This window comes from Anomalospiza imberbis, chromosome 2, assembly GCF_031753505.1.
Source record: "Anomalospiza imberbis isolate Cuckoo-Finch-1a 21T00152 chromosome 2, ASM3175350v1, whole genome shotgun sequence".
Lineage (NCBI taxonomy): Eukaryota > Metazoa > Chordata > Aves > Passeriformes > Viduidae > Anomalospiza > Anomalospiza imberbis.
The window spans coordinates 69,755,284-69,768,813 of record NC_089682.1 but is presented as its reverse complement, the minus strand read 5'-3'; the positions used below and the strand labels follow the sequence as shown (position 1 = coordinate 69,768,813).

The following is a 13,530-nucleotide window of genomic DNA, read 5'->3' as shown; positions in this document are numbered from 1 at the left end:
TTCTAGAGGAGACACCGTAGTTGCCCTGAGCTAGCAGTTCAGAATTTTGGACCAAATTAAACTTATCCTAGTACTTTAGATTCCCCAAGTAAAATGGAGGGTTTTCATGTTTGGATTTTTGTTTCTTTATTAAGAAAAATATGAAGGGAACTGGAAATCACAGCCAGATAATTCTTGTTTTCTACAGTACCTGTGGAAGTTTTTACTTCCCTAACTGATACAAATGCAGAATGGAGTGTGTAGCATTTTTCAGCCATTTCAATACAATGTCCAGTAACATGACAGGAGGTGGCATGTGCTGAGCTCAAAGACACCAAGGACTGCTTATATGCTTTGTGCAGCCAGCAGATGATCTCTGCTTCTTCTCATAGCTGGTGGTAACAAACTCTTATCAACAAATAATAACAAGTTGTACTTATTTATTAGTTGAAAATAACTGTATTGCAGTGCTCTAGATTATTGCTTATTGCCAAACAAGTTTTGTGTTTTCTGTAATGTAGTCCTAGCTCAAATGCATGCTTTTCTCCTGTAGCCTTTTTTATTTCCTGTGGATTAAGCTTGTGCCATAGGAGTTCTATTAAATTTCCTGTGTGTAGTCACAAAACTAGGATGCTTAATATTTCACAGCATGAAATATACCTACTGTCTTTGTATATATCACCTTCTCTGGGTTGATACCTGTTTTGTGCGTTTTCTTACTTCAGTGATACCTTAAAACCGAATTGCACTCTTGTCTTTCTAGTGGCATTTTGATAGCGATATCTTTCTAATCAAAGAATTGGAATACACTAGACTGAAACTAGAGACTTTTAAACAAGTTGAATCAATTATTTTGAGTGTCTTTTCCTCCAACCAGGGTTTTATGTGGGATGTGGCTGAAGAACTTAATGCTATGTTGGTATTTGCTGAACATAGATATTATGGAGAGTCTTTGCCCTTTGGGAATGAGTCTTTCAGCGTAAGTGTCATCTTTTTGTCTTCCTAATAAATGTATTCCATACAAACATAATTCTGCATATTTTAATTCTTGCCAGGGCATTGAGTGTTAACTTGAGTAATATGTAACTCTTTTGTAACTATCAATTCTAGGGTAAAAAAACCCAACAAACTAGAGGGTTTTTTTAGTGCTTCATGTACCAGCAAAGACTATTTCGTTTGTTCTCAGGCACAGATTTAGACTTGTGATTTTAGCTGTAGACCTGATTTTAGCTGTAGCTGCCAGGGGGAATAGAAAGACTGTTGCTGGAAATCACTCATGCTGTCCATAACCTGCCTTCTTTCTCTCAGGATTCCAAGCATCTCAATTACCTGACATCAGAACAAGCTCTGGCAGACTTTGCAGTACTTGTTGAGTACTTAAAGACGACCATTGCAGGAGCCCAGCACAGTCCAGTCATAGCTATTGGAGGGTCTTACGGAGGAATGCTTGCAGCCTGGTTTAGGATGAAATATCCTCATGTAGTGGTTGGGTGAGTATGCTCCTCCTGTGTAAACAGAGCAGACATTTGTTACTTCTGTGCTATAAATATTACTGCTCTGGGGGAAGTACCATAATTCAAGCTGGCTTGAATTTTTCAGTACTGGAAGAAGGATTCAAGTTACTTTGAATTTGGGAAGAGGTGCTGTTTGCCTGACAAAGGCAACTGTCAGGCAGCAGGCACTGGATGGTGTATTTTGTCAGAGTTGTCTTTTGTATTTGTATACCTTTTGTATTTGCTGATATTGTTGTACCAGTGTCCAAGACATATCCTCCAGCAGCCTTTTGCATGCAGACCTGTGGAATAATTTTTCAGTATTATGGTTAGTTCACCTAGAGCACAGTGTCCAGGATGAATTATAAATACTGCCTAGATAGTGACTGTGGGGAGGGTATGGAAGTCCATTTTGCAGGAGTTCAGGATCTTTTTATGTTCCTTTGCAGAGCTCTGGCAGCCTCTGCCCCAATCTGGCAGTTTGGTGATTTAGTTCCATGTGGCACATTTTTCAGCATAGTGACCAATGATTTCAAAAAGAGTGGCAAGGGCTGCTCAGAGAGCATCCGGAATTCCTGGAATGCTATTAACCACCTTTCCTCAACAGGTAAGACCTCACCAGTGCTTTTTCAAAGAATAGGAATGATCAGGAGTGTGTATGATCAGATGATTTCACCTGTGTATGTATTGGGTTTTTTGAAACTCTGCTCCTAGTACTGCAAACTTGAATCTAGCACTACTTTTAAATGCTGTTTTGTTGTATCACAAACTTTTTAGACCTGGTGGAATGCAGAATCCAGGTCCAAACATTCCTAAGGTCAGATAATGACAAACTTAAGATCAGAACCTCAAGGCTTATATTCTTTCTGACAAAATAGGCCAAATAGTCATTACTATAAAAAAGTACTTTGTTTGCCAGCTGAGGCATTCAGGAAAAGAAAATTATTGTAGTCACTATGAACTCAGTGATAGGGACTCAGTTGGACTTGAGATCTTTTCTAACCTAAGTGATTCTGTGATTATACAGCTACCTGAAAAGAGGTTGTAATGAGGTGCTGACTAAAATTTGATCTGCTGTGCTTGTATGTGTGTGGAATAGTTTCACTAATTAGTTGGGCTAAGTGAAAATATTTTTAGTAGCAGCACAGCTGATGTATGTGTTAATGGTACAATACATTAAATATTGTGTTATTCATTTATTTTTATTAAAGATGCAGGTTTGCAGTGGCTTTCCAACACATTTCATTTGTGCAGCCCCTTAAAAACTCTTCAGGATGCTGCTGTATTGAAAAATTGGCTGAGTGAAACATGGGTAAACTTGGCTATGGTGAATTATCCCTATAAAGCTGACTTCTTGCAGCCTCTGCCAGCTTGGCCTATACAGGTAATTTAGAATCAATATCTTATAGAATTGACTATTAGGTTTAATTAATTCTCTCCTTCTCTCCTAGCTTGCACCTTTTCCTTTGTTTTCTTGGCTCCATAGAAGCAATGTGAGAAAAGACAACCAAGATAGTATCTTGTGCATGAGCTGGTTTGTTGCCTAACTGCCCCTTGTAGGTCTAACAGGTTATATCAACAGCCCAGGAGAAAAAAAGTGCCAGGGATGACTGAGAAACCTCAGCTGTCCTGCAGAGCTGTTATTGAGTAGCAGAAATGCTGTACAAAAAGCACATGCAATTAGAGTTTCTGATGTGAGACTTAGCTGACAGAACTTGCAACTCAGCAAGTTTTGAGCCTATGTCCTTTTTGAGGTGAGAAAACTAGTGAGAGAGAAAATGTGGATCTCCAGAAACATATTCCTTGCAGGGTCTCTTCTCAAAGCAGAACCTCTTCTTACACTTGCAAGCCTTTGCTTGTGCAGTTCTGTGTATCCTTGAAGTGTTCTTATTCTTTTAAGACTCTGGCTGAATTTCCCTGCAGGACTTTGAGTTACTATGTGAGGTAGGTAAGATGTAAGTATTTTAGGCAGTAGTTAATTATAAAACAAAATCTTTCCCTTGTGTAGAGCTGCCTGGTGAAGGAGAGAGGGAAATTAATCTGTGCTATGTGGCTGACTGTAAAGAGCAGGATAAACACCTTGAAAATTATTTCTGCTTATAAACCTAAGCCAGAAAAGGCCACTACCCATCTGAACAATACTAAAGTATGAAATCTGATTTATATAAGCTGTTAGGATACTTTATTTTCTGAAACAGTAGCTCTGTTAGGACTTTGAGGGCAAGAAAGGGGGAGGGAAATATGGACTTGATGATCTTGGAAGTCTTTTCTAACCTTAATGAGTAGCTAGATATATGTATGTATGCATGTATGTATGTTGTTTAATCTGTTCTCTCTTGTGAGCTACCTACTTCAAACTGCAGGGAGCTCCAGTTGATACCTGGAGTTTCTCTGTTATATATGCTGTCTTTAATTAGAGAAGTACTAAATACTATTTATTAAATATTATCTATTTTAAAGTATGGGAAATTGATTGAAAAATTTGGTGAATGAAACATTAAGGTGGAACTGTTGGGTTTTTAAAAAAAAATTTTTGTCAGGAGAGATAAAGTTTCAGGTTCCTCATAGTAGTTTGCGCTACACATGTGTGATAGTGCATTTTGTGATAATTGGGGTATATAACTTCATAGCCACTTTTTGGAAATGGTCTGATTGTACTTGGAAAAGAAATTAATATCCCACCAGGTGTCATATATTAATATTTAATTAATATAGATTGAGACTTCTTCTTATCTCTTTATTGCAGGAAGTCTGCAAGTTCTTGAAGGATCCCAGTCTCTCTGACAAATTGTTGCTGCAGAATGTTTTCCAGGCAGTAAATTTATATTACAATTATACAGGAGATGCCTCGTGCTTAGATGTGTCGCAGACTGCAACGAAGAGTCTGGGTGACACAGGCTGGTACTACCAGGTATACTTACTAATCTTTATAAATTGCAAGTCAGTGGTGGTTTTTTAATCTACAGCTGATGAGAATTGTCATTTAGCTGTCAATATGTTGTGCCAGAAGTATTGATGTGTACTGATGACAAACTTAGTCACAAACCAAGTGTGATTGCAGTGGGGAAGGCAAGGCAGGAAAGAGAAGCAGCTTTCCCAGGAGGTTTAGACTGTATCTTCATTATCTAGCTACTTGTTGAGTTTCAGCTGTTCATATAGGCTGGAAAATTATGTACAGCAGACAATTTTAAGTTGTGTGGGGCAGTAGTTGTACGAGGTCTAACAAGGCCAAGTGGTGGGTCCTGCACTTGGGTCACAACAACCCCGTGCAGGGCTAGAGGATGAGGGCACAGTGGCTGTAAAGCTGCCTGGTGGAAAAGGATCTGAGGGTGCTGGTCAGCAGCAGCTGAACATGATCCAGCGTGTGCCCGAGTGGCCAAGAAGGCCAATGGCATCCTGGCCTGGATCAGCACTGGTGTGGCCAGTGGGACCAGGGCAGTGATTGTCCCTGTACTCAGCACTGGTGAGGCCTCACCTCAAATTCTGTGTTCAGTTCTGGGCCCCTCACTGCAAGAAGGACATTGAAGGGCTGGAATGTGTCCAGAGAAGGGCAACAGAGCCGGGGAAGGGTCTGGAGCACAAGTCTGATGAGCAGCTCCCTGAAAAGAGATTGAGGCAGGTGGGTTTCTGTCTCTTAAGTAAGAAGCAATAGAATGAGAAGAAGTGGACTCAAGCTGTACAGGGGAGATCCAGATTGAATATTAGGAAAAATGTCAAGCACTGAAACAGGCTACACAGGGAAATGGTGGAATCACCATCCTGGAGTTTTTTAAAAGATACTATGCATGTAGGTACATGGTTTAGAGGTGGACTTGGCACTTTTTGGTTTATGATTGAGCTCAATCTTACAAGGTCTTTTTCAACTTAAATGATTCTGTAGCAGTTAGGTAGTAGTTACTATCAAATGCTGTTGGAACCTGCCTTTTTAAATACTGCAGTAACAGCTATTGGATCTTCTCTTCAGAATATACTCTACTGACCTGCCCTTTCTTTCAGGCTTGCACTGAGATGGTGATGCCCTTGTGCACAGATGGTGTCCATGATATGTTTGAGCCTCAGAAGTGGGACTTTGATGCCCTCTCAGAAGAGTGCTACAGGATGTGGGGAGTGAGGCCTCGCCTCTCTTGGATTCTTTCTATGTATGGAGGAAAAAACATCAGCTCACACAGCAACATCATCTTCAGGTAAGCCTTGTTTCAACTGATACTCTAGAGTCTTCCACCAGTTTGGGTTTCCAGTGTAGAGAATCTGCTCCAAATAGCAAAGGGATCTGTCTCCAGCACTCCAGCTGAATAAATGATGGGCATGCTTTGTGTTGCTATTGAGAGTAAAATGGTCGGTCTGCAGTGGCCAAAGAAGCCAACTGTTCTGTTACTGCCTGTGTGACTCTAAAAGAAGAATCTGAGCTGGGATTCTGCCAAACATCTTCTTTCCATGTGGATTCCTTCTTATCTTGTGGCCAAATTCCAGGTTTCCCATGCTGGTAAATTCTTACTTTTATGAACCCAAAGCACTGTTGCTTACACACAAAAGGAAAGTCTAAATGAGTTCTACCTATAACACAGAATCTTGGTCACCAAAATTATTGCTCTGAGTAATAGCCATGTGAAGGGGCTGGCATGGCATTCCTTTTCCCCTTTGGTACAGAAAAGAGAGGGAAGTAACTTTGGCAGTTTTTCTATTACTGCTGTTTCTTTTAGTGGTATTTAGGCAGGTTTCAACAAAGTTTAAGATCCAAATACAAAGATGTTTCTATTTTAGTAAGGAATACTAGTAATACAGCAAAAGTTTGAAACACCTTTGTATGTGGACAAAAAGTGAAAGAAACCTTTCAGTCTAGCACAAAAAACTAGTCAGTGCTGCTTGCTCTCTATTCAGCCTTCACTTCCCTGATTTTTAAGAGTAAACTCTGCTATTTTTAAAGGGAGGTTCATGAGGTTTTACTTATGCTGCAAGGTGATCCAGGTGAGTATTGTCTATCCATCAGGTTCTTATGTAGGAAGGAGCTGTTCCACAAACCCATTGAGACCTCAGGAGTCCTGACTGGCTGTATCCATTGCCCACTGTGGGAGGCCCCTGGATATGTATTCTTCTGTGTTCTGGTTAAAATTTTGCAAGGCCTTTTCATAAAACACCTTGGCACTTCTACAAACCAAGCTCAGAATTAGTCTTTTGGATGTGGTAGATAGATATGCATTTTAAAAGTAGAAAATTCTCGCTTGAATTGAGGATTATTTTCTGGATCACAACTGTTAGTGTTGGTCTGTTTGGCTGCAGAGGCCTTTTGCTTTGCTCTTGTTTGCATCTTGTTGTTTCTGTCCCAGCAGGATATCTACTCTGGATGGAGAAATCCCACCCTTTTTTTGGAAAACTTTTTAATAAAAAAAAATTGTTGGTTTCACTTAGTTTCTGCAGTGCTGCTTATTTCCAAGGCTGCACAGCTCTGTACAGTAGAAATCTGCTTTGTAAGCCATAGACAAGCAAACAAATCTAAATAAGTGTTTAAGAATTTATGCCAGCTGAAGGAGCTGGAAATGAGAAAAGCCTGAAAGCAACCAAATGAATGTTAAAGTAGTGCTGTACACACAAAGCTTTTGGATCTCAAGCTGGGATGTTTCTCTTCAAATAAATACATTGTCAACACTGTACATTTTATATAAGAGCCTTTTATCCTCAAACACTGCAGAGTGCTTTACAAAAAACATCCCAGTGTTTACCAGGAGCTGTGGCTCCCTGTGGGGTGAAAAGGACTGTGTTTCAAGTGACAGGCAACTTGCACAACAGTGTAGAGCAGGAAGGGAAAAGCACTCCATCTAAAGAGAACCACTGTAGGGATTTATCCAGACACAGTGGGATTTGGCCAGGATGCTTAAACTGGTGCTGCTGCTTCTCCCTCTGTGAGCACATCACTCTGCAGTCACCCTGTTTGTAATTTGTGGGATTAATGTAGGGAATTCCATTGCCATTCTGGTACCTTCCTGGAGTTACGCAGTGTGTAAGCGGTTACTTAGGCTGTGAGCAGGTGGTACTTGCCTGTCCTGGGCCAGACACCTTTATTAAAACTAGTCTGAGGAAATTGGGGGTTTCAGAACACTGTTTCCCCTTTCCTTTCCAGCAATTTCCCCTCCTCTTATGGGAACATGCTGTGTACTTGGTGTGGAAGTGTTGCACAGTGGTGGGAAGTGACATTTTAACACCATTCATACATGTGGCAGAGATCTTGTAGCAGTTGTAGTGTCTCATCATCAGTATATTGTGGTAGTCAAAATCAGCCCAAGTTATATCAGACAGTATGAAATCTGGTGTGCACAGTGTAAAAATGGGTTTTTTTTCAATCTCAGTGAGTCACACCTAAGTTGTAGGATTCTAAGTCAGGGCACCCACATATCGAGTCCTGCACTGGCGTGGGAGAGGCAGAAAGTGAAGGCTCCGTTTTAAGAGATTCTGGTGCTCTGTGCAGAGGGGAGAATTGTTAGCACTAAAGAAGGGAATGGAGGCAGAGAAGAGAAGGCAGAACAATGTGTGGCTGAAGAGAAAAGGTTAGAGAAAAAAGTTAACAGGAAGCATGACAGTTGTGGAGGGTGGTCATGTTAAAAAAGGATGCACAGACAGTGCTGCTACAATTGTGTTAAACTTCTGGGCAGGGCAGGAGGGCTGAGGAGACTGGAGAGAACATAGGAAAGGGAACTGTGTGCTATGGGACAGGCAGAGCCCTATGTATGCTATCAAGGAAGTATATTAATTGAAAACAGGAGTAGCATGCTGTTTTTTGCATTCGTTTTTTTCTGAAGTCCTGCTTGCTTGGCCTCTGCTATAAAGAAATGTGACTTATTCTTTCTCTTCTTTTGCTTCTTTGGTTTATACTGGGAAATTCCTGTCCTGTGAGATGGGCAACTGAGTACTTACATGCTTGCTTAGTTTTAACACATAAATAATTGATTCCAGTTGGAATGATCTTAATTTGCAAAAACCGTAAAGATTTATGATTTTGTGGTGAGCCCTTCATCCCCCTCCCTTCAAGCTTCACTTCCTAAACTGTGTCAGTGCCTCTGGTGCCGTCCTTTGGAAGGAGATACAGTGGATGCAGCCATTAGCTCACAGAAAAGCCTGTGGCATGCTTAGCTTCCACATGACTGGGACCAAAAGATCCAAGTTCATGTGCATGATGAGTCTCTCAGCAACTCATCCCCTGTTGCCAAGGTGCTCTGCTGATTCAGGTGACCTTTTAAATCCAATGCGTTGGGCTTATTGGGCAGCTCTCAATGCTTTTTGTTTTGCAGATACAAAATCTTTCACTTGTCCTAAGTCATATTTAGTATCGCTAAAAGTAAAGAACTATAGAGACTCAAGATACTTAGTTGATTTGGTTTTTTCCAGTGGTGAAACAAGTAAAATATTAGTTTAGACCCCAGGTTTTTAATTCTGGTTATTTCTAAAAAAGCTTTTTGAAAAACTCATTATTTTACTGTTATTTTCTGGTGCTACCATTGTGATATTTTTCTAGCTGCATATCTCTGTGTCAAGGATGTTTTAATTTCTTAGCTTCTTCTAGAAATTTACCCTCTCATACCACAGCCCATCTCTGACATTTCCTTTTGTGGGCAGGTCCAGTGTTTTAAGTGAGAAACAGATCTAGGTTTGTGTAGTTCCACAAGTATATGGATGTTGCTTTCTTTGTGCAGAAAGATGGGCCATGTTTGGGAAGGTCATTGCAGTAAAGGAAAATAAGATGTAGTAGGGGTTATTGGATGAAGTCCAAAGCTAGGAAGGAGAGAAGGAAAGCTCTCTTCCAGCTGAGTCATTGGCGTGCTTTATGGACTATTCTTTGGAGCCGTATCTATAGTGTAAGGAATTTTTTTAATTGATCTAGGGTGAGGGAGGAGGGGGGAGTAAATGGTATTAAGTTGTCCTGTCATAGAGGAAGAGTCAGTTTAGACTTTTTTTTTTGAGGGATATAATCTTCATTTTCATATGGTTGTTATTAAAGTCAGTGCAATAACAAACCATCCAAGCATTTCTTTGCAAAACCAGGTTGGCACTCAGCTGAGACAGCAAAAGGTAGAACTTCCTAAAAATTCAGCTCTAAAGGGCCCAGTGAGTAATTTCTTTGTGGCAGACTGTGAAGAAGGAAAGTTAAGTGCTTTGGTTTGGGAGTTTGGGCATGTTTTGGTAGAGGCAAACCTGAGACTTTAATGACAATTACAAGTGGCAGCAGATTTCTCTTCAGAGGCTTTTGCACTGTTACAGGTTATTATCCGAATTAGCAGATAATTAATGAGAAGTGTAGCCTTGCTTAAGCTGCTGATAGCTCCATAGCTCTGTCAAGAAGTTGCTTTTTAGCAGAGGGGTGGGTGCAAGACATTAAGACAGGTTTGAGGTCTGTTTCTGTTGCTGCACATGCAAACCTAGTAGAAAGGCTGATGTGAGCTGCAGCCTTGCTGACTGCTGTGCACATGCACCCTAATGAAGTAGTCTTTCCTTACAGCAATGGTGGCCTGGACCCATGGTCTGCAGGTGGGGTGACCCAGAACATCACCAATTCCCTCGTGGCAGTTGTGATCCCAGATGGAGCCCATCACCTGGACCTACGCAGCCGTAACCCTTTGGACCCCAAATCTGTGCAGCAAGCTCGAGCCATGGAGATCTGCCTCATGAAGGAGTGGATTGAAAAGGCCAGGCACAGCCACTGAAGTGGTAGTGCAACAACTGTGGCCATTACACCTCTCTTGGCTGGTGTAGGGCCAGGCCTTGTGATATGGTCATTGGAGCATTTCCCTCCTGCTTCCTCACCTGCACCACAGTGGTCACCATGGCTTGTGTCCATGAGAGAGGCAGGCAGCAGATGGATGGAGAGCCTTCTCACATGATAAACTCCAGTCAAAGTGCATGGATTGAGCTGCCTGCTCTGGTTTGCTTTCCTCTTCTGCTCTTCTCAAATGCTGTACTTTACTGGACAGTAATGGGTTCCTGTTCCTGTTGCTCTTCTCACTGCACTGAGTGATTGTTCCAACTGCTGATATATTCAGCAGTGGATTACATGGGAGTGCTGTTGGTGGTGAAACTCCTGCTTGCCTCCACTGTGATTGAATTTCAGACATCCTCTGCTGGTGGAGATAATGAGGGAGCAGAAATGACATCTTACTGTGATGTTTGGTGGAGAGGTAGGGAAGGCCTGGGGAAAGTGGCTTTGCTGTTTGTAAGAAAACTGAAAGCCCTTAACCTTTGGATCAGTGTTGGAAAAGAAATAAATATACAATTGTTTTCCTACCTAGTTTTCCAGCAGCTTATTAATTGGTGGATTTTTGTATTCTGTGCTGTACTGAATGGTCAGGGCTGGGCCCAGACTCACTCTGCTGATAACTGGCTGAGGATGCAGAATCTGTGTCAAGATTTTACTTCTTCTTTTGCTATGAGTCCTAATTCTGAGATAAGTCACTATCTGTGTTGATGGTTACCAAAGAAAACTGAGTATATTTTGTGTGTGTATGTGTGTGTATCCCTCACAAATACTTAGCTTTTTAAAATCAGGAAGCTTTTGAAGCAAGTCTTCTTGAAGAGCAAATGTGACACTTGTGCTTGCTACATCTTATGAAGTGACAAATAATTGGGGCTGTGCCTTGTGTGGGTTCTTCCCTCCCCTCCATTCTGTGTATTGTTCAAATTCTGCATGATCTGTTTGCTGATGGCTCTTCAATAAAAGCCTTTTAAAAAAATTGCTTGCTGGACAAACTATTGAAAACACAGAATGCAGCTATTCCCTTGGATCAGCCTAAAGCCTGATGCTGAGCTCACCAAGCCAGGTGCACTGGGCTTTCTGTAAGGCTTCCAAACCAGACAAACTGCCCTGATTCATGAGACAGCATATTTGACATTAATAAATGGCTGGGAAAGTCCCCTTGTTTTCCAGCTTTAGCTTCATTCACACTGCAGCCCTTCTTCAGAAAGGATTCTTTGCAGTTTAAAGGACAACTCCATTTTAGAATGACTCAGGCAAGTCTTCATGTCCCCAGACTCTTAAAATTCCATCTCTCTTGAAAAGTTTTCTCAGCTTTGGTGATATGCCTGACAGTTGAGTATATTCCTAAGATCTCTGGTGGCCTTTTCTGTTTCCAGTCTCCTCCTGTCCTCTGGTAACAAAGGCAACGTAACACCAAATTTTTGTATTTTCAAACACTCCTGTGTATCGTCTTTCCAATAAATTATCTTTTCCTCATCTAGTGTTAAACATGGCATTTATGTTCAGACTCTGCAATCTGAACATGCCTGTGCTTTTGAGCAAGGTAATTTAGAGACTCCAGAGAACAAGGCCAGGGCTAAAGGATGAGCTGTGTAGGATTTGCCTGAAACCTGTTTACTGAAAGCTGTTGGTGTTCCCCTTTTCCAATAGTTCCAGTTTTTGATGGAAATATACTCCAGACTCTCACTCATGGACTTTAGAATAACATATCCTTGATTCTTTTGAAGCAAAATTTATTGATTTTTAATCAGTTATGTTACAGCAAAGTTTTTAGAAATACTATTGTATCTGCTTACTTGTTAATTGATGTGTGGTAATGTCCTGGTTTACTGCAGGGCAAGGAATGAAACCTGTAAGTCTTAATATAAATTTGGGGATCAGAAATTATTTAATTGAGCAAACAAGATCCTGGTCCAATTGCTCCCACTAGTCCGCTGATTGCTCAGGGTGCTACTCGAAGTGAAAATTTTGGGATGAGCATTTCCTTGTTGTATGGATAAAGATGTGAACAGCCCAAATTAACAGCTACTCTGTGTTATTAGTCAGCTTGTGTCTCCTCTCTCTCCCCTGCTAGTGAACTTACTGTCTCAGGAAACAGCTGCTGCTTTGTTGTATGGAAAACACTTTGTAGTTTCAAGCTGCATAAGTAATTTAAAATTTCATTCTTTCTCTTTTCACTCCCTTCATAAACAAAAAAAGTTACCTTCAACAACATTTAGGACAACATGCAATTTTTCAGCTTTAAGTTTTGTGAAATGACACTTAGAAAATTTTTTTCAGAGGGGTTTTGTTTGTGTTTTTTGTTTGTTTGGGGGGGGGGGGGGTCGTTAATACGCTTTAATGTTCCATACAGTTTCTGTCTGTGAGACTGATTCAAGTGCACTTTGGATCAGGTTCTTATTGGTTGGACCAGTTTATGAATGATGTGACTTGTTCTTATGGTATTTTTAATCAATTTTACTTCTTTTCTCGTCAAGCTGAGTAGTGAAAACTTTAGGTCATATTTATCTCAAACATTCAGACTTCATCTTAAAATCCCTGTACACATCTCTGAATGCTACCAAGGGACTGCCTTGTGGTTTGGCTACCTCATCTAAATGTTAGCTCTCCTGTGTGTTTCATACAGGTGAGAACAAGTTCAGCCATAACAAATGGTTGATTTATCTTTCCAGGCATATGATGATGGGCCATACTTCATCTCAGGCTTATGTAAGTCCTTGGCTTGTGGCTTCCAGAAATTACTGGAATTTAAGATTGTATGTTTCCTACTCACTGGGAAAAATGCAGAAGGAAAAAGAGTTAATGTTTTCCCCAAAGCCTGAATCTTAGTGGTGAGCCTGCAGTTTGTATCAATAAAAATGCATTAAAATAATGATGAGTTTCTGGAACTGGCTTTTGTTTTGCAGGGACATCAGTTTTTATCCTTTGGCAGATTCCAAGTTCTGCAAGTGACATTGTCTCGTTTGTACTTGACTCTTGAGGAGTAGGGGGAGAGCTGGTTACAGGAATCCTCGACTCACACACATGGCAGTCAGGATGGCAGATGGTGAGTCTGCACTCCTTTGGGAGTTTCTCACTTCAGAGCTTTGGCTGTGGTGAGGAGCAGGTGTATGAGCTGGTTGTCCTCTGTAGGTGACCACACTGAATGCAGTCGAGCTACTTATAATGGGAAAAGTCCATTTTCCTTTTGAAAGCTTTCCCAGGCAAACACACATATCCCATGTCTGTACTGAGGAAGGTTGTGAGTGCGGATCTGTAACGTCCCCTGACCTGGCAAGGGGAGGTTTTAACTGAGTAGCTAACAGGGCAGAGCTAAGGCTG

General features: G+C 41.1%; 1 protein-coding gene across 2 annotated transcripts in view; it reads left to right on the top strand.

Annotated features, from left to right (window-relative positions):
• Positions 1-13,176, top strand: part of PRCP (prolylcarboxypeptidase) — a 29,125-nt gene extending 15,949 nt beyond the window's left edge. The window contains exons 3-9 of one of the 2 annotated variants that reach the window (XM_068181572.1): positions 857-958; positions 1,288-1,469; positions 1,922-2,079; positions 2,684-2,856; positions 4,219-4,383; positions 5,469-5,656; positions 13,116-13,176. In XM_068181572.1, coding sequence (XP_068037673.1) covers positions 857-958; positions 1,288-1,469; positions 1,922-2,079; positions 2,684-2,856; positions 4,219-4,383; positions 5,469-5,656; positions 13,116-13,161 — 1,014 coding nt within the window. In that variant the 3' untranslated portion in view covers positions 13,162-13,176. Of the gene's footprint in view, positions 1-856; positions 959-1,287; positions 1,470-1,921; positions 2,080-2,683; positions 2,857-4,218; positions 4,384-5,468; positions 5,657-9,957; positions 13,082-13,115 lie in introns of those variants that run through there. The other variant, XM_068181571.1, reaches the window with a different exon arrangement.
• Positions 13,177-13,530: the final 354 nt, after the last annotated feature.